The sequence below is a fragment of the Suncus etruscus genome, chromosome 10, assembly GCF_024139225.1.
Source record: "Suncus etruscus isolate mSunEtr1 chromosome 10, mSunEtr1.pri.cur, whole genome shotgun sequence".
Classification (NCBI taxonomy): Eukaryota; Metazoa; Chordata; class Mammalia; order Eulipotyphla; family Soricidae; genus Suncus; species Suncus etruscus.
In genome coordinates this window covers 103,200,927-103,227,835 of record NC_064857.1, presented here as the reverse complement: position 1 = coordinate 103,227,835, position 26,909 = coordinate 103,200,927, and the positions used below count along the sequence as shown (strand labels likewise).

Genomic DNA, 26,909 nt, shown 5'->3' with positions numbered 1-26,909 from the left:
CTGAGCGTGTGACCCAGAAACCAAAATAATAATAATAATAATAATGTTGATTGGCAATACTTCAGACAGAAGAGCCATCCACCTGCTTTCAGGCCTCCGGAAATCGGCAGCTAACCCATTTCCAGGTGCGGTCACTGAGTGCCGGCTCGAGTCCGCAAGGCTGCGAGCCCCGAGGCTCGGCTACTTTGCGACGGGGCCGAGGCCGAGCCGCGGGCGGGAGGCAGCCGGGTCGGGCACGCGTCCTCCGTTCGCGCGACGACGAGCGGCTTCGGCTGGCGGGCGGCGCCTAGAAGCCTCGGGGTGCCCGCCGCGACCCCTCTGCCGACGGGACGGCGACGGCGACGGCGACGGCGACGCGGGCAGGTGAGCAGGGGGCGCCCGGCCTGGGGAGGCCGAGCCGGGGCCGGGCCTCGGGCGCCCGCCTGCCTGGCCAGCCGGGGACGTGCTCGCCGCTGCCCTGGGCCCCGCAGGCCAATCCGGCTCCCGGGGCGGCTCGGCGCGCTCGGCCTGCGAGGCTCCTCCCCGGCGCGGGGCCGCGGGGCGCCGGAGGAAGCGGAGGCGGCGGCGGCGGCGGCGGCGGCGGCGGCGGCGGCGGCGAGACCGAGCCGAAGCCGCGCTCATGGCGGCGGCCGGGTGAGTGCGGCGCGCGGGCTGCATCGCGGCTCCCGGCGGGGCCCGGCCCCTCGTCCGCGCCGGAGGCCCCGGGGCCGGCGGTTGGAGGCCGCGCGCGGCCTGGGCCGAGGGGCCGGAGTCCCGAGTCCCGAGTCCGGCCGCCGGGTGCAGGGCGTACGCGGGCCTGGCGCGCCGGGACTGGGAGCCTCGGGGCTGCCGGGACCCCGAAGCGGCGCTGCCGTCCCCAAGGTTCGGCTGTGCTTTTCCACTTGCCCCAGCTGAAGTTGGTGCAGCCCGGCCGCGGCCGGGGCCCCCAAAGCCGGCGCGATTCCACGCACTCACCCACCCGGCCCGGCCGCTGCCTGGCTGCCCCCAAACCCGGGCGGAAAGGAGCGCGGTGGCAGGCGCGGCGCCCCGGCTGGGCTATGCACAGGCCTCCGCTCCCCCAGGACCCGGCCCCTCGGCGCCCCCGTTCCTGGGGTGCAGATGCTCGTGCTCGGGCAGAAGGGGAAACGAACGGAACGGTGGGGCCGCCGAACGTTGGCAGGATCCTGCTTCGGGCTTTAGCTAGAATCTCGCCTCGGCGGGCGCTTCATCAACATGACTTAACTGTCTTCGTTGGGTGAAGTTCGCGACTTAGGAAAGCTAGAGCCCGGACTGTCCGAGTCCAGAGGAGGAAAATGGAAATTCGTCTCAAGGTCACAGCTCTAGCTCGTGATTTTATTATTATGACTATATTATTTCTTTTCATCCGACTTGTTTTCCAACACTTGCGGGTTTCTTGGATGACTAGGACAGCCTTTCGAGTTATATATATATCTCTTACTACTTTACTAAGGACTTTAACAAGTGAGGTAGAGAGATAGATGATGGGCAGAAAATTGATTCAGTGCTGTGGGTCTTGGTAGATAAAGCCAGCAGATTTCGGTCGAGCTAACTGATTTCACTCACAGCCCCGTCCTTCTGCCAGGATGCCTTCCTGAGCTTGGGAAGCAGTGACCGTGCAGGACCCAGTACTTTGAGCTCATAAAGAGAATAAACAGTGGCCCATCCCTCAGAGGCCGGGCCGACTGATGGCAGAGGTTCAAGGTCCCACTGTGTTTGTTATATAGTTCTAGAGTCTCAGTAGAGCGCCTTGGTGGAAGTGAAGGCCACCAGAGTCGAGTCTGCATGTGGGACTGGCTGTCTTGTGGCCTTTTTTAAAAGTGAGAGTACTTTTGATGGACATACATCAGAGACAGACTTAGGCCAGTAAAGTTAGGCTAGTAAACTCTTCAGGAAGCAAGTCCGTCCTACCCTGCTCACCGACTATTTCCTTGTAGTAACTAGGTAATTTTATTATGAATCTGAAATTTCTTATTTATAGTTCCAGTTTGTGTGGCTCCATCGGTCCGGAGTTGGTGTTAACTTGTTATTTCCCAAGGGGTAGACTAGATCAATCTTATACTACGACACTTAGCATACTTGATTTTTATCTGCAGCGAGAATTGTACTAGTTATGTTATGGATAACTGGGGTACTATTTATATCTCTGCATTTCAACCCCTACAATATCCATTCTGACACGATATTGATTGACTATAGAGTTTGTTTAGTTAGAGAGACATGACTTCCTGAGGTTCCTTTCTTGAGGTCTGTTTCAATTAGCTGGCCAGCACACAGTTAATTTATTAGAGTAAGTGCTGTCTCCAGAGCAAGAACAGGGAGCCTTTTGAGAAGCCTCAGAATTCTGTGCATACTGCCCTAAGTGCCCATTTCCACGAGACAGTTGAAGGAGGAAAGAAATCCTAACAAATTTTGAGGATCATACTAAGGTGGTGGACATCATGCAGAAGGAAATGGCCAATGTAAAGGCACTGAGCAAAGGTATATTTTCAGTGACTCAGGGCACTGTGTTCAGAAGTGGAGGTAGAGCTGGAGGAGACTGGGACCAGACCCTGGAAGCTGGCCTTATCTGTGGGCTTACTGCCCATTGATCACTTAGGGGTGTGTTTTCAGCGAGGTTGGTGCAAGCACTCTGAGAATCCATGGACAGCAGTGTGGAGGAGGTGGAGTGGGGCAGGCGATATGGAACTTAACATGCTACCAGCTGTCCTCTCCTGCCTTATTCTGCCTGTTCATCGTTGGGTTTGCTTGGGTTCTAAGGCCCATTGCTGCTAATCCAAGCACATATTCTTTGGATGATTACAGCAATTTCTCTGGCTTTAAATATTATATCAATCAGAGGTTTGTAGCACTGAACCCACAAATAAGAGGTCGGTTTCTAGGTGTTTGCATTCCCTGAAATTATATATAGTATTGGTGGTTGGTACATAGTGTTCTAGGATTACTGTTTATAGCCCTCATCTTCTGTAATTTATCTTAAAGGATCAGAATGTTTGGACCCTCCAGTCTAAAAATCCACCTACATGGATAACATACCTGACTTTTCTATGCATAATGTATTTCCTATTAATGGTATGATTTGAAGCACAGAAAACTGTAAAAATAAGAATTTCCAGACACCTAGTCTTAAAATTTTGGTAATATTTTTAGATCATTGTATCAAAGAGAGTCTTAATGGATATCACCAATCTGCATGCACTTAGTATACCTTAGTTTAATGAGGCAAATAACTCACATTTTTTCTTTTGCATTTAAATGTTATGTTTGTTCTTTGCTCTCTCCCCCCAGTTTATCATCTTGACTATAATTGCTATGTGATCTTTCTGTTTTTTTTTGTTTGTTTGTTTTATTTTTTTTAAAGCCAGTCAAATTGAGCAGTTGGGGTTATATACCAACTTGTGTGATACTAACATTAATAAGTTTTGATAAATCACTGCCATTGGTCCAGCCTGTTTTTTTTTTTTTTTTTTTTTTTTGCCGTACCTGGTGGCACTCAGGGGTAACTCTTGGCTCTGCTCTCAGAAATTATTCCTGGCAGTCTTGGGGACCATATGGATTGTCAGGATTGAACCCCATTCTGTCCCGGGTCAGCTGCATGCATGGCAAACCTCCTATCTCTGTGCTATCACTCAGGCCTCAATTGCTTTGCTTTGACATATATATTCCCGTACTGTTCTGTAGTTTGCTTTATTCACCAAACAGTATGCTTTTAAATTCTTTGCATACAATATCCATAATTTTGGCATGGAGCAAAGACCTTTCTGTGCTCAGGCTTATTTCTGGCTCTTTGCTTAGGGATCTCTTCTGACAGGGTTCTGTGAACCATATGTGATGTCCTGGGTCAGCCATGTACAAGACAAGGTTCTCTGTATATTATACTTTGATAGGGATTAACCGAAGTTAAGAAATAGTAAACTAGTGACATCTTCATTCATCCACTCTTCAGACTGAAACTTCTTTGCTTACACCTTGCATTACTTCACAAAGAGTTGTGATTTCTTTGATTCTGTCTAACATCAAGATCTAACCACTTCCATCTCCAAACTGAACTCAAAGGTATTTCAGAAGATGTAGTTTCTGCCACAGGCCAGGAAGAGTGTGGTGATAGATCTGCCTTTGAATGAGGTGCAGGAAACTGAGGTGTGCTCTAGAGATGAGACCTCAGTCTCCTTCCTGTCCACTCTTCCCATGTGGCAGATAAAAACACTCCCTCAGGAATATCTAGGAGACATTTAAGATTATCTAAGACTTCATTTTAAACATTTGTTTTAGCCTCTATTCAAGATGAGTTTTTACTGACCATATCATTTTGCTTTTGTTTTGGGACCATACCTGGAGATGCTTAGGGGAAATGCTTAGAAGTTACTTAGGAATTAATACTGGCTGTGCTCAGGACCATATGGAAGGGATGCCAGAGATCAAACCTGGATTGGTCATATGCAAAGCAAGCTCCTACCCACTATCCTATAGCTCCAGCCTCCTGACATCATCTTTTTTACTTTGATTTTCCCAAGAGGCCAGAGAAGTTCTGTGTTCTTTACACAAGTTTGGGGATATATCTTCTTGTCAGACCTGGGGAGAGGAGTAAAAGACTTATAAGCATTTTCCTTGACGTTTGGATCATACTCAACAGTGCTATAGGGCTTACTCTTGGTTTTGTAATTAGGAATCTTTTTTCTGTATGTTTTCTTGTCTTGCCCCTACGGCTCTGTGATGAACGTAACTTTTCAGTGTGAGTGGCCTGTCACCTTACAAAGGTGAAATGGCCTCTTCGATTTGACTTGGATGTTATATTGGCTTAAGTGGGTACCACCACTCATCTGCCAAAATCTATCTTAAAAGTTCTCATCTCTAGAACCTAGGAATGTGAATGAATGTGGCCATTTTTGGAAATAAGATCTTTGCAGATATAATTAGATAAGTTGAAGTCATACTGGTGTAGGGTGGGACCTGATCCAAAGATTGTGTTCTTATAAAAAGCACAAGAAACATGGTGTACATTGAGAAGAAAGCCAAGTCAACACAAGCATAAACTTAAGATAACTGTCAAGAGCTTCATATTTACAGTACCTGTCAGGGATACTTTAATAAAGTATCACAAATAGGCTGCTTAAAGAAACAGATGTCTTTTGTTCTGGAGGCCAGATAGTTGAAACAAAGGTGTAAGCAGGTTGATTTCTTCTGGAAAAAGTGGAAGATCATCTGTCTCTTGCTTCTCTCCTAGTTTCTGGAAGCTGCTAGCGATCCTCTGCATTCTGTGTTGTAGCTTTGTTACTCCAATTTCTACCTTTGCTGTCACATAGTTTTCTACTGTGTATCTAGCTTTCCATCTTGAAGACTATCAACCCTACCCCTGTATAAATTTATCTTGAATTAATTACATACATTTGCACAGATTATATTTTCCATAAGATCACATGCATAGTACCTGGTATCAGTAACATGTTGCTAGTACCAGTAACCATCTCTCTTTGGGAATATAGTTTAATTCACAGCACACACCAATAGGACTTACACAAACACTTTGTTAGTAAGACTTTGCACAAACATTGGGAATCCAGTTGAGTTTTAAATTTGTGTCTGGGGTAGTCCCGAGATGAGGTTACGAAGTCTATGAGGTTCGACTTTTGTCAGCTATTCAGGACTTAGAAGGGAATATGGCAACACTCTACGGTAATTCTGCTGGACAATATGGGGGAGGTCAAAAAAAGAGGAGGGTCAGCATGTTATTACAGAAGGTAGGGTGCTTGTCTTGAATGTAGCCACTCTGGGTTTGATCCCCAGCATTACATATGGTTCTCTGAGCATTGCCAGGAGTAATTCCTGATTACAGAGCCAGAAGTATCTCCTGAACACTACCACGTGTGCCTCTTCCCCAAATATAAATAACATAAAGAAAAAAAAGAGGGCCCCGAGAGATAATATGGATAGATAGCATGTAGAAAGATGGTGGTTCGAATCCTGGCATCCCATATGGTCTCCTGAGCCTGCCAGGAGTGATTTCTGAGCATAGAGCCAGGAATAACCCCTGAGCACTGCCGGGTGTGGACCCCCCAAAAAATAAAAAAGAAAAAAAAGAGGGCTTGGAGTGGTAGTGCAGTGGTAGGGTGTTTGCCTTGCATGTGGCTGATGTAGGACAGACCATGGTTCATCCCTCCAGCATCCCATTTGTTCCCCCAAGCCAGGACCGATTTCTGAGCACATAGTTAAAAGTAACCCCTGAGTGTCACCAGGTGTGGCCCAAAAACCAAAAAAAAAAAAAAAAAAGGAGGGGCTGTAATGATAGCACAGTAGGTAGGGACAGGGGTTTTTGTCTTGCATGGTACCAATTTGGATTTGATCCCTAGCATTCTATATGGTTCCCCCCAAGCCTGCTAGGAGTGAGTTCTGAGTTTAGATCCAGGATTACCAACCCGAGAATTGTACGGTGTGGCTCCAAAACAAAAACAAACAAATAAGCAAACATTAAAAAGGAAAAAGGGAAGATTTTTCTTGTTTCATCTCCTCAAAGAGTAAGAAGGATATTCAGTAATAGACTTTCCAGACAGGATCAGCCTGTGCTACCTCAGATAATGGTACCATACAGGTAAACCATGACTGTGCTGACTGCCAGACCCCAGGGTGAATTTTTTTCTTGTACCAAAGTTCTAATTACATTAGCCAGACAGTGAAAGGAGCCATACACCTGAACCAGTGTGTGTGAAACACGGCGAGAAGGAGTTGTGGCACTCTGGAGTCTCAAGGTAGTAGTAGAGAAGTCTTAATTTAAAGAGTGCCATGATACCAAGTCCATGGCTAAGGAGATAGACCTGAAACTCAGGGTATATATTAGGGTAGCTCCCAAGTGGTACCTGAAGTAGGGTCAGAGATGGTACAGCTGGTATATCATTTGCCTTGCATGTGGCATGTTCTATCTCTGGCATCTCCGAACACCCCAAGGAGTAATTCCTGAGCAGAGAGCCAAGAGTAACCCCTAAGTACCACCAGGTGTGGCCTAAATCCCCCACCCTCAGTAAAAAAAAGGACAGGTGTGGACACTACAAAAGACTGAACTCTAAATGGTCCCTAATAAGGGAGTAAAACAGGTCACTCGAATGTAGTCCTCTACTAGTTAATGGGATGAGCCACACCATTAACTGCAGACTCACAGAGGCAGAGGATTGGTAAAGATAGTGATTCATTATTTTCAAAGTTTTTTCTTTTTACTTTCCTATCCTCTATATTTGTCTTTTGTTGAAACCAGAGAAAAAGATGGAAGAAAGTTATGAGCAGTTTTGGAAAACTGCTATGCAGAAATCCCCCTGCCTATGTCTGCAGCCTCAGTTGAAGTGCTGCTGTTGATCTGGCTCAAGGCATGGCAGCAAGACTTGTGTTCTGAAGGGGGCTAGAATCAGGAGTTGCAGATAGGTAATCTCTGAATTTATTATTTCTACCTATCCAAAATTTATTTGAACTTTAAGTATAATAAGCTGGAGGGACCCATGTTTGGGTTTGTTGCTTGCCTGCTGGGTGATGTTGAGCAAATCTATTGACTTGACCTTTGAACCTTGTTTTCCATCTTGCAGGATAATTTTTGATACCATATTAGTTGGATCAGGCTGCAAGTATCACACTGGGGGACATAAATTGGGGGGGGGCACATAGTCCAGAGTTTTACAATGGGTCACAGGTGAAATGAAGAGATTGCTTGAGGTTTGATTCCTACAGAGCTCCCAGACAGGAAAGGCAGTTCCCATTCCCCTGTCCGATTGGGTCAGGGGAATAGTACCAGTTGTAGAAACCCATAGGAAATAATTCACACAGTGAAGAGGTACAAGAATGGGTTCAGGAAATCCAGTGCTCAAGCAAGGAATTCAAACCACAATAGCTTCCTGCTCCTAAGATAGATTGCAGATCAGTGGAAGAAGATGAAAGAATGAGCCCAGCCTTCCTCAGACCCTTGCTTTATTGACAAGAATCAGGTCCCACCCGAGGGTGGGAGAAGAATACCAAGTAAGGAATCATCCAATATAAGTATCAACGGATCACACCCTAGGGTGGAGTACAATTATTGATTAGGGTAGGATCATTACTCCAACTGTGAAAATCCTGTAAATGGGGGACCATAGCATCAGAGTAGGGGCCAGTCATTAGGATGGGGGGGGGCACAGGAAGGAGCCAGAGTCAGAGGGGACCATGGTCAGAAGAGACCGAGAAACACTTGCTTAAGCAGTCAATTTTGACTAACTCTTCAAGCTTGTGATTGCCATGGAGCACATATCTTGGCTTGTCTCTTTGCTTTTATTACTCTGGAGAAGTCTGTTCTCTCTTTATCTCCCTCTCACATCTAAGTAAGCTCCATTCAAAAAAAAACTACCCTGTTTCACTAAAAGCCCCTAAAATTAAAAAATAAACAGCTCACTGCTATTTCATGGTCCTTTCGATTTCAAGTTCTAGATCAAGTTGCAGGCACGTTCAGTTTTCTGAAAGCCCCTTTCCCTGAATGTGAACTTGCCTGGCCTTTTCTTGTGCACTTGCAGAGAGAGCACAAACCCTAGTGTGTTGTGTCTCTTTTTATAGGACACCAATCCTATCAGATCAGGGCCCCACCCTTCTGACCTCATTTTACTTCTATTGCTTTCTGAAATGCTTCATCTCTAAGTCACGGGCGTTTAGTGCTTTGAGATATGAATCTAAGGGGTCACAATTCAATCTGTTTAAGTATTGAAAGCAGAGTTGTAAATTAAAAACAAAAAAACATTAGGTGATTGCTGTTGCTTGCTGTTTTTTTTTGTTGACTCTACTTCCCATTTCCAACAAAGAAACTGAACAGGGCTCATGTGCAAGAAGGTTGCTGACAAATGACCCAGGAAATAGCACCATTGGTCCCCCAACCATTGCTGGGTGTGGCCCTCCCCAAACTAAAACAAAATATAAATTTCTCTGTATGTATATTTTTTATAAATTAGTGCACAAAGTTGTCATGTCACATCACTTCAAAAATTGGATTAAAATTTTTATTGGCACTTAAATGATGGTACAGAAGTAGATAATGTCACTCATTTCCTCTTTCTGTTTGAAAGAAAGGGTTTAATCGAATCCTGAAGCCTCAAAACTATCTGGAGAGTGTGCTTTGGCTGGTGTCCAGCCTGAGAGGCTGTGAGAAGGTACGCCCCAGGCTGTAAATGCCTTTCCTCTGCCCCCACTTGCTGGTCCCTCAGACACAGCAGTCAGACTATTGCCGAGCCAGATCTGCTCCTCCCACTGCAAACAATTTGTAGCCTGGCAGCCAGCTTGTTTTTTAGTTACCTTTTCTCTGACTTAGTCTCAAGGCATGTTTGTTTTGTGGAAAAGTAAAGAATGACAAGGGAAACTCATTTTTTATAGGCTTAGGTCAGATCCAGCTATGTGATATAAAGTGTCTTTGTACTGTGATAATAAAGTGTCTAAAACTCACCTCAGAGAGGACAGAGGACTTGTACTCAAGGAATATGCTGGAATAATCACGAGGAATCCTAAATGTGCTCAGCGAGATTGATTTTGTTTTGCCAATGAATTGAACAGTGAGCGATGCGGGGGATCTATTTTAAACTGGAGTTTAAAATACGGTAGAAGAATATTGATTTTAAAAAACTATTCATGTTGTTGGGGGAACCCATAGGTCTTATTTTGACCCTGAAGTTCCCTGGAGTATCATTTAATAGCTCTTATTTTAATTAAGTCAGTATATCAACTTCTATTAGAAACAGATAGTGCAGATAGCATACTATGAATGTTTTCTAGAGTAAGAAATGGGAACATTGGGGCCGGAGAGATAGCACAGCAGTAGGGTGTTTGCCTTGCACGCAGCCAATTTAGGACAGGCAGTGGTTCTAATCCCCAAATCCCGTATGGTCCCCCTCATCCTCCCGTGCATGTCAGAATTAATTTCTGAGCACAGAGCCAGGAGTAATCCCTGAGCACTGCCGGGTGTGACCCCAAACCAAAAAAAAAGAAAGAAAAGAAATGAGGACGTTTAAATATTCATATAAAATTAATTTCAGCTGAACATTAACTGATGTTTTATTACCTAGACATAAAGCATCTCTGAAATTCAGTTTTCAGTTTTTTAGATTTCTAAACTTTTTGTTTTCTTTTTGTGCCTTTTGTTGTTTTGTTTTGAGGATGCACCTGTCTATACTCAGGGATCACTTCTGGTGGAGTTTGGGGAACCATAGTGGGTGCTGGGGATCAAACCCCGGTAGGATTTGTATAACCAAGTATTGCTTGTATTATCATTCTGGCCAATTTTCTTTTCCTTTCTAATAAATTATTTGCATATATAAAACAACAGATATGTTATCATTTCTTAGCCTTCTACTTTGCAATATTGGTTTGTTTTAGAGTTTTTTAGACTTGAATCTTCTATGTATATTATGTGCCATATAAAAATGGAGTTTAACTTCTTTTACAATTTGAATATCTTTTATATCTTTTTCTTTTGGGTTTTGGGATAAGGGGGAGTGGGTTTGGGCCACTTCCAGCAAGCTCAAGCCTTATTCCTGGCTCTACATTCAGGTATAACTCCTGGTAGGGCTTAGAGACCATATGGAGTGCCAGGGATTAAACCTGGGTCAGTTGTGTGCAAGGCAAAGTACTATTGCTTTAGTCCAATGCTGAGTAGCTTGCATTAATTACTGTTCATCATGGATATTAGGCTTGAATTTTTAGTTCTAGTGAAATTTCTGCTTTTGGTTTAATATATTGTTAGTTTCATAAAAGCTGTTAGGATAGACTCTGATCTTTTTGAAAATTTGAAAGATCTTGAGAAATTGGGTAGAACTCACTATTGAACCTGCCCAGACTAGGACTTTTATTCTTGTGGAGGTTTTAAATGATTTTTTTCAATTTCCTTACTCATAATTAATCTCTTTAGGTTTTTTACTTCTTCCTAATTCAGTCTTCAGAGAGAGTGTGATGATTCTAAGGATTCAACATTTCTTTTAGGTCTTCCATTATAGTGATATAGCTGTGTTCCTAGTAATCTCTTAAGGTTATTTTTGTCTGTTTTGTCTTTTGGCCACACTCAGTGGAATGGCACTCAAGGGTTACTCCTGAGATGTCGGGGACTGAACCCAAGTTGGTCCCAGGTAGGTCTTGGATTGGGCCCGGGTCAGAGCCTGGTGGGTCCCCAGTGGGTTTCCATGGGTCCCTAGTCAGTAGTTGGTTGGTCCATGGTCACATGCAAGCAAATACCCTACCAGCTGTGCTATGGTTCTGGCCCAATTAAGAGCATTTTGTTTCTGAAGTGGCTATTGTAATTTCTCTCTTGTTTTTTTTTCCTCCCATGAATCTGGCAAAACAATTTGTCACTCTGTTTTTGTTTTGGGTTCGTGTGTATGTGTGTGTGTGTGTGTGTGTGTGTGTGTTATGACAGACCAACTTATATTTTCATTTACATTTTTTATTTTCTTGATTTCTATATAATTGATTTCTGATCTGATATTTTTTATTCCTTTATTTATTTATTTTTTTTTTTTTGGTTTTTGGTTTTTGGGTCACACTGGTGGTGTCAGGGGTTGCTCTTGACAGGGTCAGGGGATCATATGGGATGCCAGGAACCGAATCTTGTCTGTCCCTGGTTGGCCACATGCAATGCAAATGCCCTACTATGCTATCACTCCGACTTCCACTTCCCCCCTTTTCTTTTTCTTTTTTTTTTTTAAATCATTTTCTTCTATCTGCTTGACACAGTTCTTTTATATTTTCTCTAACTATGAGTTTAGCTACTTATTTGAGCTTTATACTATTTTTTGAGATAAACCTATATTGCTATGAGTTCCCACTTAACATTTTTGCTATGTCCCACAAGTTCTGATACCTTCTTTTTTTTTTTTTTTTTTTTTTTTTTGGGTCACACCCGGTGACGCTCAGGGGTTACTCCTGGCTATGTGCTCACAAGTCGCTCCTGGCTCGGGGGACCATATGGGACACCAGGGGATCGAACCACGGTCCATCCAAGGTTAGCACAGGCAAGGCAGGTACCTTACCTCTAGCGCCACCGCCCGGCCCCACCTTCTTTTTTTGAGTGTGCATTAAGAGGGATCCTTCATTTCATCTTTGATTCAGCTATTTAAAAGTTACTTACAAGTATATTGTTCAGTTTTTATTTTATTTTATTTTATTTATTTATTTATTTATTTATTTATTTATTTATTTATTTATTTATTTATTTATTTTTTTGGTTTTTGGGCCACACCCGGTGGTGCTCAGGGGCTACTCCTGGCTGTCTGCTCAGAAATAGCTCCTGGCAGGCACGGGGGACCATATGGGACACCGGGATTCGAACCAACCACCTTTGGTCCTGGATCGGCTGCTTGCAAGGCAAACACCTCTGTGCTATCTCTCCGGGCCCTATTTATTTTTATTTTTATTTTTATATTATTTAGGTTTTTTTGGGGGGGGCTACACCCCAGCAGCGCTCAAGGGTTATTCCTGACTCTGTGCTCAGAAATTGCTCCTGGCAGGCTCGGGGGACCATATGGGATGCTAGAAATCAACCCATGTCCATCCTGGGTTGGCTGCATGCAAGGCAAACACCCTCCCTCTGTGCTTTCTCTCTGCCCCCCTTCTTTCATTCTTAAATCTATTGTTATGGCAGTTTTAGTCTGAGAAGATACTTATTATTAAATTTGAATGTTGTGACTTCTTGGACACTCAGACTGGACCCCATCATGTGATCTATTCTGGAAAATGTTCTATGTGCTTGAAAAGAATGTTTGTTTGACATTGGGGGTATTGAGGATTCTGGAGACATTTCTGTTAGCTCTAAGTCTCCCAGTTCCTCATTTTGGGCTCTTGCTTCCTTACTGATGCCTGTTTTGGTTGGTCTTTCTAGTGACAAAAGTGGAGGTTGAAATTTCCCACTATTATTGTGTGGCAATGGCATATCTTCTATGATCAGTTAACAGTGGTTTTATAAATTTTTCTACCTTTTATTGTTGGTAAGAGTTAAGTTTTCACATATTGAATCATCCCTATATTTTACTACTTTTTTCAACTAATGCTGTTTGGTCTGATAAAAGTATGGCTGCCCCAACTTTACATTTATTTATTTATTTATTTATTTATTTATTTATTTATTTATTTATTTATTTATTTATTTATTTATTGGGGAGCCACACCCTGTGATGCTCAGGGGTTACTCCTGGCTATATTCTCAGAAATCGCTCCTGGCTTGAGGGACCATGTGGGACTCCAGGGATCAAACCCAGGTCCATCCTGGGTCAGCCTCGTTCATGGCAAACACCCTACCACTGCGCTATCACTCCGGCCCTGCAACTTTATTTTTTGTCTGCCTTTATGATTGTTTCCAACTTCTCACTTTGAGCCTGTGTTTATTGTAAATTCAAGTATATGTGTGTTTGTTTATTTGTTTTGTTTTTGTTTTGGAGCCACACCGGTGATGCTCAGGTTTATTCCTGGCTTTACAGTCAGTAATTATTCCTGGCACTGCTTGAGGTACCATATGGAATGCTTGGGCTCAAACCTGAGTCAGTCATGTGCAAGGCAAATACCCTATCTGCTGTAGTATCACTCCAGCCCCCAACTATCCAGTAGTTTAGATTTCATTTTCTGATTCTTCTGTTCATTGACTTTTGGTAGGATATTGCAATCCATTGACATTTAGAGACATTATGAATATGAAGACAAATTTTGACATTTTTCTATGACCATTTTATTTGTTTCTGCTATTCAGCACTTATAGAAGCTCATGCATTTCCCCCCTTTTTTGGGAGGGTTCAAAGGAAGGTTGGCATCACGCATGATGGTACTTAGGTCTTACTCCTGACTCTGTTCCCGTGGATTATTCTGGGTGCTGCTCAGGGGAACATAGGCAGTGCCAGGGGTCAGCCAGGTCTACTATCTCTCTGGTCCCACAGGAGCCTCTTTCTTGCATTGACAGTTTGGAATCAACAAATGTCTACAGCTGTGATTTGTGTATCGGAAATATACAATCTGTGTTTGTATTTCATCTCTCAAATCTGTGATAACCTTGCAGTTTAGGGTCTTCCTGGTTGACTGTTCATTTTGTCTTGTATTTTGAATAATTCATCCCTTCCTTTCTTGCTTGAGAAGTATTTCATTTGACAAATATGACATGAATTTTATATTATTCCTTGGTATTTGAAGATTTTCTTCTTGCCTCGTTAAGATACTCCTGTTTTTTTTTTGTTATTTTGATTACAAATATAAAAAAATTTTGATTACAAAATAACTTTTCAAGTTTAATTTGATTACAGTGTGTCATGGTTTCTTTTTTTTTGGGGGGGGGGGGTCATACCCGGCAGCGCTCAGGGGTTACTACTGGCTCTACGCTCAGAAATCGCTCCTGCCAGGCTTGGGGAACCATTTGGGATGCTGGGATTTGAACCACCGACCTTCTGCATGCAAGGCAGAAGCCTTACCCCATGCTATCTCTCCAGCCTCACTCTTTTTTCTTTTTTAAATTTTTATTGTAAAGAAAATAAATGATGAGTCTTTCACAGTAATATTTAAGGTACATAGTGACAATGAATCAGGGCCATTCCCACAATCAATGTTGTCCTCCCTCCACTTCTGTTTTCAGCATGCATCCTATATCTCCCTCCTTTGTCTCCTGGACTGCTGTGCTGTGTAACTGGTCCCCTTTGTGTTTGGCTTGTTGTAGATTGGGTATGGATTCTGTTTCATGGTTTCTTTGTATTTGAGTTTGTTTGATGCTCTTTGGGGCTCTTAGAACAGTGCACAAGTCTGCCTCCTCAAACTGGGAAAATTTTTAAATATGATTTCTTCTACCAACCGCTCCTTTCTTTTTTTGTTCCTCTTCTTGATTTCTTGTGATGCATAAGTTGTTCCTCTTCCTATTTTCTATTAAGCTCCACTCTTTTACCTAAACTGATAATGTCATCTGCCAGGTCTTCAAGGTCACTGATTCAATTTTTGGCTTCCTCCATTGTGCTGTAGGTAGGGTCTTGCATCTATATTCCTAAATTTTTTACTTTTGAATGAGGTCTTTAATTTGTTCCGTCAAACTTTGATTTTATTGACTTTCAATCATTTCTTCACTTAGCTGACTGAGCAGATTGTTGCTCTGAAGTTATCATCTGGCAGTTTAGAAAATTTTGATGTACGTGAGGACTTTTCCCAAGCTTTCTCCATTGGTGATGCAGTTTAATTTTTCATTTTTCATTACTCCTAGGCTTTGTGGGTACAGAGAGGAGAGCTCAGAGATTCAGATTGATACACACAGCAATCAAGTGTTCCCTTCTTTTTTTTTTGGTGGGGGCTTGTTTGTTTTTGATTTTTGGGCCACACCAGTGGTGCTCAGGGGTTACTCTGCATTCAGAAATCTCTCTTTGCAGGCTGAGGGGGGCCAAATGCAATGCTGGGGATTGAGCCCAGGACTCTCCTGGGTCAAACGTGTGCAAGGCAAATGCCCTATCACTGTGTTATCACTTTGACCCCCTTCCTGAGTGTTAGGCTAGTGCCTTTGACCCTGATTTATGTGCACCCCAAAGACCACAAAGAATTTGTTGTATCTGCATTCTGTAGCTGCAGTTGCATTAAAGTCTAGCTTGCTGGGGGTCTAGCCTAGGGCTTAGAGTTGTTGGAATCTTCCAGTGATATGGCATTACAGTTCACATACTTGAGCAGTTATTTGAGATTATTGGTCATAATTGTGATTATTGGTCATATGTACCCAATCAAAACTGCTTAACAAAGGTAGTCTTCATATCTATGGAGGAATTTTTTGCATTTTTCTAGGATGAACTTGGGATAGTTGCTTCAAATACTGCCCTGGGGGTGCTCAGAACCATATGGGATGCCATGGATTGAACCTGGGTCGGCCATGTGCAGGGCAAGTGCCTACCTCTCCAGCCCCTAAATATTTGTTAATTTTTTTATATAAGGTGGACAGTATATTTTCTGGAAAAACTGTGTCCCATCAGAGCCTGGTTTGCTCATGCTTTTTGTTGAGTTTAACAAATCCAGACTCAGTCCTAAGATCCAGTACAAAACTGAATTCTCTGGTAAATCAGAAATCTCAGGGGCCTGAGTACAGTGCGTAGAGTGCTTGCCTTGCATGTGGCCAACTGGGGTTCGACCCAGTAGCCCATATGGTCCTCTGAGCAACATCAGGCATGATTCCTGAGCTTAGAGCCAGGGGAAAGCTCTGAGCATCATCAGGTATGGTCCAAAAACTGAAAGGGGAAAAAAATAATGTACTTCCGAGAGAAGATTGGGTGGGGCAGGGCTTTGGCTAGAGGTAATGAAGCTGTTGGAGCAGAGCCAAGACTGCAACCCCATTTTACCTCAGGAATGGCTCAAACAGGCAGGTCACTCACTATTGGACTCCAAAGGCTCCAAGTCTGTCTTTGTCATTGTTTTAGCAGGTGTAGTTACAAACCTGATGTTCCATAAGACCTGTGAAATTCAGCTCCTTTTTGCACCCTAGTTTGCTTTTTCCTGTCTGGTACTAAATTGGCTGAATTTGCAGCTCCCTTTACTTTGTTAATTTAATGAATTTTTTTAAGGTAGTCTTGTTTTGTTTTTTTTTTTCTTCCAGTTTTTGCCAACTTCACCCCCCCCCCCCCCACCAATTCTGGGTGTGTTGATGGAGAAACTCCTTTGCTCTGTGCTTATCTGTATTCAATTCTGCCTTCTGAAGAATTGGATTTCCTTGTGATGGTTGTTTTTCCAGCAAATTTTCTCAGTGAGATGTTGGTGGGATGCTGTGTTTTTGTGTTGATGTTATGGGCTTGCTCACAGAACTGTGGTTTTTGTTTTGCTTTGTTTTGTTTTGTTTTGTTTTGCCATCTTATGACAGAATTTAAGTCATCCCAAAATATTATTGGAACAAATTAGAATTAAACTGTAAAATAGTATCAGCAAAACAACACAGAATTGTCCAAATACTTAGAAAGATTAAACAGCCTGATTTTATTCCATAAATGAAAGAGTAAAAGTTCTCAAGAAGAACTAGAAAGTCATTTGAATAGTTTTCAGACAATTTCAGGCATGTTTATTTTTTAAAAAGAAATAATACTAGGGCCAGAACAATAGCACAGCAGGTAGTGAGTTTGCCTTGCACATGGCAGACCTGGGTTTGATCCCCTGAGCTTGCCAGGGTGATTTCTGAGCATAGAGGCAGGAGTAACTCCTGAGAGCCGCTGTGTGTGCCCCCCCCACCCAAAAGTTTGAAAACAGAAGTTCCCATCATTACTTCTTCTCCAAATTTTTTTTATTGCTACTTCCTGGAATTTGTTATTTAATTTCTTTCTCAATAAGGTGAGCTTCTTAGCTGTTATTTCTTTTAATTAATTTTTTTTTTTAATTTGGGAAGAGAGATGCCTCTCAAGGGTACCTGAAAGCCATTCTGGCAATATTCTGCCCAGCTGTGTGGCTTGGATTGTTCAGTGGATAGGCCTGGTGGTACAGTGCTTGTCAGGTCCACTGGTGCTGGACACCACCTTACAAGGGTTCTTAGGGACCACCAGGACTATGCCCAGGATCCATGCCATGACATCACTGAGCTCATCATCAGAATGAACTCTGCATGCAAAACATAAGTCCCAGTTCTTTAAAATATTTTCCTACTCTTTCTGCTATTATTGGCTTTTTCTCCTTCTCTTGTTTTTTGATGCTCTCCAATATCACTCTTACATTATTTTAGTTGTGCCTAATTTTTTATTTTTTGTTGGTTTTGGATTCTTTGTACTACTTTACATTCTAGCTCATTGATTCAGGTTTCTTTTTATTTTTTGGTTTCTTTCACTCTGCTGTGGAAGATTGTATTTTAATTTTATTAGTGTAATTTTATTTTTAATTTATTTTTTATTATTGTATTTTAAGAAATCTTTTATGGTTTCTGTTTGGGCAGTTCTTAAAATTCTATAATTTTCTGTCTCTGTTGAAGTTCTCTTCCATTGATCGCATTTTGGTGAGCATCATGAGGACTATTGCTTTAAAGTCCTCTTTTTTTTTTTCTCTTTTACAACAATTTTATTTTTTGAGGGGGTGGAGGAATAAATTGTTACCCATTAACTAAGAAAATAAGCATAGTCCTTTTAAGATAGTTTTGCTACCATTACTCTGTTGACTTGATTCTTTTATTCTCTGTTCAAGTATTTTTACTGTTTTTCTTACAGGAATATTTTACTCAATTCACAATACACAATATTCAAAAAATTATGGATACAAAGCTTGGGCCCATTATAAAATTAACATAACTCAAGTAATATTTAAATCATAATTATAAACAAATTATTAAATTAACAATATGTTAAGATAAAAATTATGTGTACAGCACACTTATATTTTCAGACTGTATTATTGGCAGAAAATGAAATCCAAATCAGATATGAGTTGACTAATCTTTTATGTTGATTTGTTTTTCAAAAATACATCTTTTATTTATACTTTATAGTTTCTGTTGATTTTATCTTTTACTGTCATTAATTTAATTGAAATAATCAGCTACTTGTCTACTTCTGTTGGGGAAACAAGATGTCTTGTCTTCTAGAAAAAAGGCAACAACAAATATTAAACTGAGCACAAAAATAATTTATCAGATTAGACATTCCAAGCAAGGTAAAATAAGGTGACTTGCTTCAAATTGTTTACTTAATTCTTTAATTTTTAAATTTTTAATTAAAATTAAGTTAAATTAAAATGTTAATTTCTTAATTGTTTACTTAATTTTAAGCTGTTTCTTGATCTATCAGTCTTTGTCAGTCCCTCTATTTTGTCTGATATCACACAAGAATCTTGGTGGATATTGAGGGCTTTTGTTCGAGCAGGTCTTTGAATGCATAAATGAAGGACTTTCCAGTCAGTGGTGCCTGGTCCCACCTGTGACTGAGTTTAAGCAGACCTTGATGGTGATCAGGTGCCTGACACTTGAGAACATAGCACCAAGGTCATCCATCATGTCTGGAGTGTCATGGAGATTTAGTCTCAATTTGCCATCCCACTGCGTTATTTGTGTTGGCAGTGACCAAAGGTTTGATAATGTAAGTGTGCAGGTGTGCCTGAGAGTAAAATTTAACTGGGCCTACATGGCATTTGAGGTCTCAAGATTGATTTTGCCCACAAGCCACTAGTCTGTCCTAATTATAAAGGTCTGTACTGTGGCTGGGTCCTGAGATAGTTTTCAAGGATGTTGGGAGGCTGAAGAAACAACTCAAAGGGCTGGAATAATGCACCTTTACTGCAGGAGCCCTAAGTTGAATTCCTAGTTATGTAGTCCCCTGAGCATCACCAGGAGCAACCCCTTATGGAATGTAAGGATGAGCTCAGGATTAACCCTTGAGCACTGCTGGATATGGAATTTCTAATATATAAAATTAAAAACATTGTAGTTAACTACATATTTATAATGTTGATAAAATCCATGCCATTAATATATAGTGCTCATAACATGTAAGATAATATTTTAAGTTAGTAAGGTATTATTGAAACATATTAAATAATGAAAAGTTGAAAAAAACAGGACCAGCGATAAATCAAGACATTAGAATCTTGACATGAAGTGTTCACTCTCTAACTCTATGCATTTCACTTTAATGTAATATTTGTTGTATATGAAATTAATTAATTGTATTAGAAGAGGTAGTTTATGTAAATGTGTTTACATTATTTAAATGTATTAAACACCCCCTAGGGTGAAGGAAAACAGTTTGTAGTAGTCATAATGGTCATGAACTATCAAGGGAGCAAAGTATACAGTGGAACTTATTTGTTAACAGGTTGTGCTTTGGAGGCCTACTGGGTTCTTTTTTTTTTTTTCTATAGGAATGTATATTTTTTATGGACAGTCAGATGGAGGGGAATCTTCTTCCCTGTAAGCTGTCAGATGTGGACTGTTGCAGGCCAGATCTGTTTTTCTAATAGGAGTTAAGAACTCTTGTTGTCAAACTTAACCTCCTCCACCTGTACCCCACTAGTGAGTCAGTTACACACTACTCATATTTGGTAGAGCTGAGTGGCACTCATCAAATATTTATTCTCCATGTCTCTTGCTACTATGGAAAATGAAATCCAATATGGCATCCACAGCTGTGCTATCAACAAGAGTGCAAGAGGTCATCAAGATGGCATCTGCCAGCAACTCTGTCCTCTGTTTATGTACTGTCTTGCTACCCATTTCAGTGCTAAGGATATGATTGTAGGATTGGAGTACCAGGTGTTTAATGCTGCACGTCCCACACACACAAATACAGTCTCCAGGGTATGCCTCCAAACCTCATAAGTCTCTTCCCAATTATAAAATGTTTCCTAAAGATAGGGTTCCTTTTTTTCTGAGGATATTTCCCTCTCTTCATTCTCTCTGCATGTCTCTTTTTGTCTTTTGCTCAGAAAGATGTGTTCACTGGAGTTTCAAATTAGTCTCTGTATTGATTAATCCAGTTTTTGGTGTAGATAATACATACCTCTCAGCTGTTGCCAACTTTTTCCTTGGAAATAGTTTTCTTTTAGTTATAAGTTATATATTTTTTAAAAGCTCTTAACCAGGTTCCAGAGTGATAGTACAGCAGTAGGGTGCTTGCCTTACACAATCCCATATGGTCCCCCAAGCCAGGAGGGATTTCTGAGCACATATCTAGGAGTAACCCCTGAGTGTTATCGGGTGTGGACCCAAAACAAAACAAAACAAAAAAAGAAAAAACAAGAAAAAGAAGCTCTTAACTATTTTTCATATTCTAAGTATTCTAACTTATTTCCCATTTTTAGTGACTATTCACTTTTCTTCATTTTACAGTTTTTAATTAAGTTGTATTCAAGAGAACTATTCCACCTTAATTATTCCTTATATTGTTTCTTTTATTTTTATATTGTTTCTTTATATTGTTTTCTCTTAATATTTTCTTTTCCTTTCTTGGTGAGATTTGACTTTGTTGAGCATCTTTTTGGCAGTCCATTCAGTTTTATTAGTAATAATCATTTTACTGGGGTGAATACTCCCATGGACAGTTTGCTTTCTCCCACTTGATTCATGTAAACTTGGACTGGTTTGCCAGTTTGCTGACCTTTTTGGTGGCCTTGCACAACATGTACCTCACTGCCCTTTCAGATGGGCATGGATCACACATGACACTTCTGTCTCAGCTTTTTGGAAAGAGGAGAAGACATACTCTTCTTGCAAATTACTCACTTAAGTTTTTTTATTTTTCATTTTTATTGAGGTGCAGTGGTTTACAATTACTATTAATGACAGAGTTTTATGCATATAGTGTTCAATATTACACTCCAAGTGTCTACTTTTTTATTTTACTAGTGTTCCAAGGACAGTGTTCCACCCACTCCCCCAGTATTCCTCTTTCCCAGATTAAGGAAAGTTCTGTAGACCAATTTTCAGGTTCTGTTGCCTTTGGCCATTTGTTAGTCCCATATTATGTTTCTTTATATCATATATATGAAAAAGTTAATCCTGCATCTGTCTCTTTCCTTCTCACTGACTTCATTCAGCATAACTGCTATTTCTATCTGTGTTTTCCTTTGGAATAGTGTTTTTGGGACCTTGGGGATAAATGCCAAGAAGTGAAATTATTGTATTGTAGAGAAGTTTGTTGATTAAATTAATCACCTAGTTAATTAAATTCAAAGAACTGTGGCATACAAACTTATTGATAGTTGAATTTTAGGCATATATTACTTCAAGAGCAAACCATCAACAGTGTCAACCTCCTTCCATCAGTGTCAGGATACTCTGTCCACCTCTACCCCCTGCCACCTAGAGATCATGTTTTCAGTGTTGTTTAGTCTGTGTTTTGGATGCATAATTTTACCACAAAACTAGTATAACCAAAGCCCTGACTCCTGTTCCCCCATTACTCCCCGTTCTCATCTTTCTTCTTCCAACCTTAATTTCTTTCCTTCTCTGTCCTTCCTAAACTCTGGAGTCAAGGGGTGATCTAGGTAACCCCACCTTTACTACATTACATTTCCTTATCCGGTTATTCTATATACCAAAGATAAATGAGACCATCCTGTGTCTGTCTTCTCTGATTTACTTCATTCAACATGATATTTTCCAGTTCCAAATAGCTAGCAAGAAATTATATGATTTTGTTGTTCTTTTCAGCTTCATAATATTCCAGTTTGTATAGTACATTTTCATAATACCTTCATTCATCTGTTGTTGGATACCTAGGTTGATTCCATATTTTAGCTATTGTACTATTGCTATTTGAATAATATTGCTATATTGAATAATGGTCCACATGAGCCCTTTTGGATGAATACATTTTTGGTCTGGGGTGGGAGTAGATGGCCAAAAGTGAAATTGCTGGTCACATGGCAGCTCAATTCCAAGTTTTTTTTTGTTTTGTTTTTGTTTTTGTTTTTTTTTTTTTGTTTTTTTTTTGGGCCACACCCGGTGACGCTCAGGGGTTACTCCTGACTATGTGCTCAGAAGTTGCTCCTGGCTTGGGGGACCATATGGGAAACCGGGGCATCGAACCGCAGTCCATCCAAGGCTAGCGCAGGCAAGGCAGGCACCTTACCTCTAGCGCCACCGCCCAGCCCCCAATTCCAAGTTTGTTGAGAACTTACCATATTGTTTTTCATAGGGGTTGAACCAGGCATCATTCCCACTAGCTGTGGATGAACTGTTTTTTAATCACATCCCATTCAACACAGATTGTTTCTGCTATTTTTTTTTGTTTGTTTGTTTGTTTGTTTTTGGGCCACCCGGCTGTACTCAGGGGTTACTCATGGCTATCTGCTCAGAAATAGCTCCTGGCAGGCACAGGGGACTATATGGAATGCCGGGATTCGAACCAACCACCGTAGGTCCTGGTCCTGGATCGGCTGCTTGCAAGGCAAACACCGCTGTGCTATCTCTCCGGCACCGTGTTTCCATGTTTTTGCTATTTTTGATACGTGCCATTCTCACTGGTATGAGGTGACATATCATTGTCATCTTGATTTGGATTTTCTTGCAAAGTGATGTGGAGCATTTTTTCATGTGCCTTTTGGCCATCTGCCTGTTTTTCTCAGAGAAGCGCTACTCGTTTCCTCTCTTCATTTATTGATTAAAATTTTTGTTCTTTGTGAATATTTTGTATATCCTAAATATTAAGTCTTTACTATATTGAATGCAAAACTTTTTTTCTTTTTAAGTAAGCTGTCTTTAAGTTTTAACCCTTGTTTCTTTTGCCATGTAGAACCCTTTATTTTTATGTTTTCCTATTTGTTCATTTTGTTGTTTTTGCTAAATGATGCCAGAACATTGAAGATGCCTTTGAGGTCCAAATCTTGGAGCGTTCTGCCTATATTTTCCTCTTGTGCTTCAGAGTTTATGGTTGTTTCTCAAGGTCTTTGATCCACTTTGAATTGACTTTTTTTTTATAAGAGAAGTGATTCCAGTTTTAATTTCTTACACATAGTTATATAATTTTCCCAGTACCATTTGTTGAAGAGGCTTTCTTTATTTCCTTTCATGTTCTTAACTCCTTTTTCAAAAACTACCCGTTCGTATAAATGGGGTTCTGTCTTTTGAGTATTCGAATTTGGCCCTTTGATCAGAGAGCTTATCTTAATGGAAATTCATTTTCTTAAATTTCACTCTTAACCTTCATATACTTACTTACACATGCATAAATGCATATATACCTTTGTTTTTTAACCATTAGAAATGCATTGCATGCATTGTCATCCTTTATTTCTAAATTTTTTGGTGTCTATTTCAATTAGAGATATTCTGGGCTAGAAGGATAGCATAGTGGGGAGGTTGTTTGCCTTGCACTCAGCAGACCAGGGTTTGATCTCCTGCATTTCATATGGTCCCTGGAGCACTGCCAGGAGTGATTCCTGAGTGCAGAGCCAGAAAATAACCCCTGAGCACCCTGTGACCCTCCCCCCCATAACAAATTTAAGAGAATAGAGATAGTCTCTTGCATAACTACAATAAATGTTTCCGTTTTGCACATTGACTCAAAACTTCTCCTTTTCTAGGATCTGATCTATGAGAGTTAGGTGTTGCATTTAGTCTTTATTTTTCCTAGTATCTTTAATCTGAAACATTTTATCAGCATTTTTATATCGTTTTTACAGCCATATTTGGGAAAGTACATCTCTCTTCTCTAGCATAATATTTTCATCTTAACTTTGTCCAAATGATTTTATCAGGCACTATAAACTCAGAACACTGAATTGGTGATATTGTCACCCCTCTCAGGTCACTATAGCTATAAGCGCATCTGTCCACATTATCACTGACTTCTGACTTTTGTTACCTAGTCTGCAATTTCAGTCTGGAAAATATATTATACTTTATCAACATTTTCCTTTACGAGGCTTTTTTTTTTTTTTTTTTTGCTTTTTTTTTGTTTTTGGGGCCACAGCATTGGTGCTCAGGGGTTACTCCTGCTCTGGCACTCCTGGCAAGCTCTGGGAACCATATGTGTTGGTCCCGGGTCAACTGTGTGCAAGGCAAACTTCCTACCCGCTGTGCTATCTCTCTAGCCCAAGAGTTGGTCATTATTTATTTTTAATTTATTTTAAATTATTTTATTTATTATATTTTTATTGGGCCACACCTGTAGGCCCTCAGGGATTATTCCTGACTCTGTGCTCAGAAACCTCTCTTGGCAGCCTCGGGACCATATGGGATGCCGGGAATCGAACCTGCGTCCATCTCAGGTCAGCCGTGTGTAAGGCAAATGCCCTACCCACTGTGCTATCTCTCCATGCCCAAGAGTTGTTTTTATTGATGTTTCTTGCTTCAACAAATCTTGGTAAGATAGTTGTAAGATTTTAATAGCAGCTCCCCACTACAAGCATTCTATTACAAGCAAAATACTTCTTTTTCTTATTATTATACTTATTATTTGTGAAGACTCAATTCATTCTTGTTTTACAGTGGCTTTTAATTAATTGCTGTATTTATATCCAGGTTTCAAATTGTCCCAGATTTGATACTGGGAGTATTTATAACTAAATCTTGTCTTTTACTTTATTTACATACCGTGGTACAAGGTTGTTCATGATACAATTGATTTTTTATCACAGATACAAAGGTAACTAAAAATTTTAATTATTTCTTTAGGACAGAAGCGGAATCACTGGTCAAAGGGTATGTATATTTTATGTCTGTATGAATGGCAGTATTTATACTCTGACCTACATTTTTTGAGAGGTGCTGGATTTATGGCTGCATATTAGAATCACTCAAAACCTTTAAAAGATGACACCCAAGTCTGGCTTCTAGATTCTGTTTTTGAGGATCTAGGGCATGATTTATATTTTTAAAGGCTCTCTTAAGAGATTTTTTTAATATGCAGTCAGTTTGATGGCATTTCTTTATTTTAATTTCAATTTTCTTCTAAAATTGTTTCAGACAGTCAGATTTGGGAGAAGTGGCCCCAGAAATAAAAGCACCAGAAAGACAAACAGCTGTGGCCATTGCAGGTAAAGTTATTCCACTCTAAAAGAATGCATTTTTCCCCTGTCCTGGTGGGATTTCAAAACCACCATGGACTAGAAATCATGAACCTCAAAAATGAATGAACTATAATAATAAGACTTTAATCCAAGGGTCTTTAAAGCTTCCTTCATATTCTTAGTAGGATTCCATGATAAATACAAGGTGATCACACAGTTTTCCATGATTACTTTACTCCAACTTGAATATGGTAGGTTGATCTGTCTAATGGCCCTTTTAATAATGGAAGGGGTGTTTTGTTCAGATAGCAGATATAGATGAAAATTGTCTCTGGGCATATTGGATTTGTAATTTTTTTTGGTCATGGTCTACTTATAAGTTCTTTTATGGGAGTTTGGAAGGTAAGGTTACAGTTTCCCCTTGTGATTTTATTTTTAAAGTATCTTTTTTAATTAGTGTAACTCATTTTCTTTTTTTTATTTAGTAAAACTCATTTTTGCTCTGTATTTTATGCATTAGTTGCTTCTCAAAATGAATATGTTCTGTTGGATGTTAATGGTGCTATGCAAAGAAAGAAACCTCAAAAAATATACAAATGTATTTGTAGTAATCAAAAAAATTTTATTTGGTTACTGGGCTACACGTGGTGTTACTTACTGTTTACTCCTGGCTCTGTGTTTATAGATTACTAAGGTGGGCTTAGGGGAACATATGGGTGCCAGGAATAGGACTTGGGTGGTTGGGTGCAAGGCTAGTAGCCTGCCCTCTGTACTGTTTTGCTGGCTTCTAATCAATCCTTATTATCCCCCCCAAAATATTTATTGAGTGTTTATGTGCTGACATTATTAAACATATAGTGATATAATCAGCAATAGTAAATGTCATGACTCTAGTCCCTCCTTTCATGGAACTTATTTCTAAAAGAACACTGAGAATTAATGGTCAGTTGGTCAAAGTTGATAGTCAAATTGATATTAGATAGTAACTACTAAAGCTCTTCAATTTCTCAAGTTATAGAATTGTGCCATTTAATGCTGTAGCCAGTAGGCAGACAGTTGAAAATTAAACAAAATTTAAAATTGAGTTCCTTACTCACTCTTGACATTCATGAAGTGTTCAGAAGCCACAGCCAGTTACCGTGTATTGGACAATGTAGATAGAGAACATTTCCTTCATCATAAGTATTACTGAGAATTTTATCTTCAAAAACAGGGAAGAAAATACATAAAAATAACCTTATTGGATATCTACTGTGATATAGGTTGTCTTTCTAATTTTTATAGCAACTTCATTTGATGGTTATTATAGGCCCTCCATTTGTTTTCTTGGAGGAAACAGATTAGAAACATTTCAGTCTTTTTTCAAAGTTCCATCTCCAGTGACAAAGTGTCATAAAATTAGTTTTTAAATTTTCTTTGTAACACATGTAAATTCCTTTTCAGTATAATTTTTAAGACTTAAAGAAGCTATAGATGAATAAATGTGATGAAGTATGATACATACAAAAAAGTACATTTAAGACAAG

General features: G+C 40.4%; 1 protein-coding gene across 1 annotated transcript in view; it reads left to right on the top strand.

The window, feature by feature from the left end:
- The first annotated feature begins 612 nt into the window (after positions 1 to 612).
- Positions 613 to 26,909, top strand: part of URGCP (upregulator of cell proliferation) — a 48,902-nt gene continuing 22,605 nt past the window's right edge. Inside the window, exons 1-2 of the mRNA XM_049781862.1 lie at positions 613 to 633; positions 25,340 to 25,410. Coding sequence (XP_049637819.1) covers positions 620 to 633; positions 25,340 to 25,410 — 85 coding nt within the window. The 5' untranslated portion in view covers positions 613 to 619. The remainder of the gene's footprint in view (positions 634 to 25,339; positions 25,411 to 26,909) is intronic.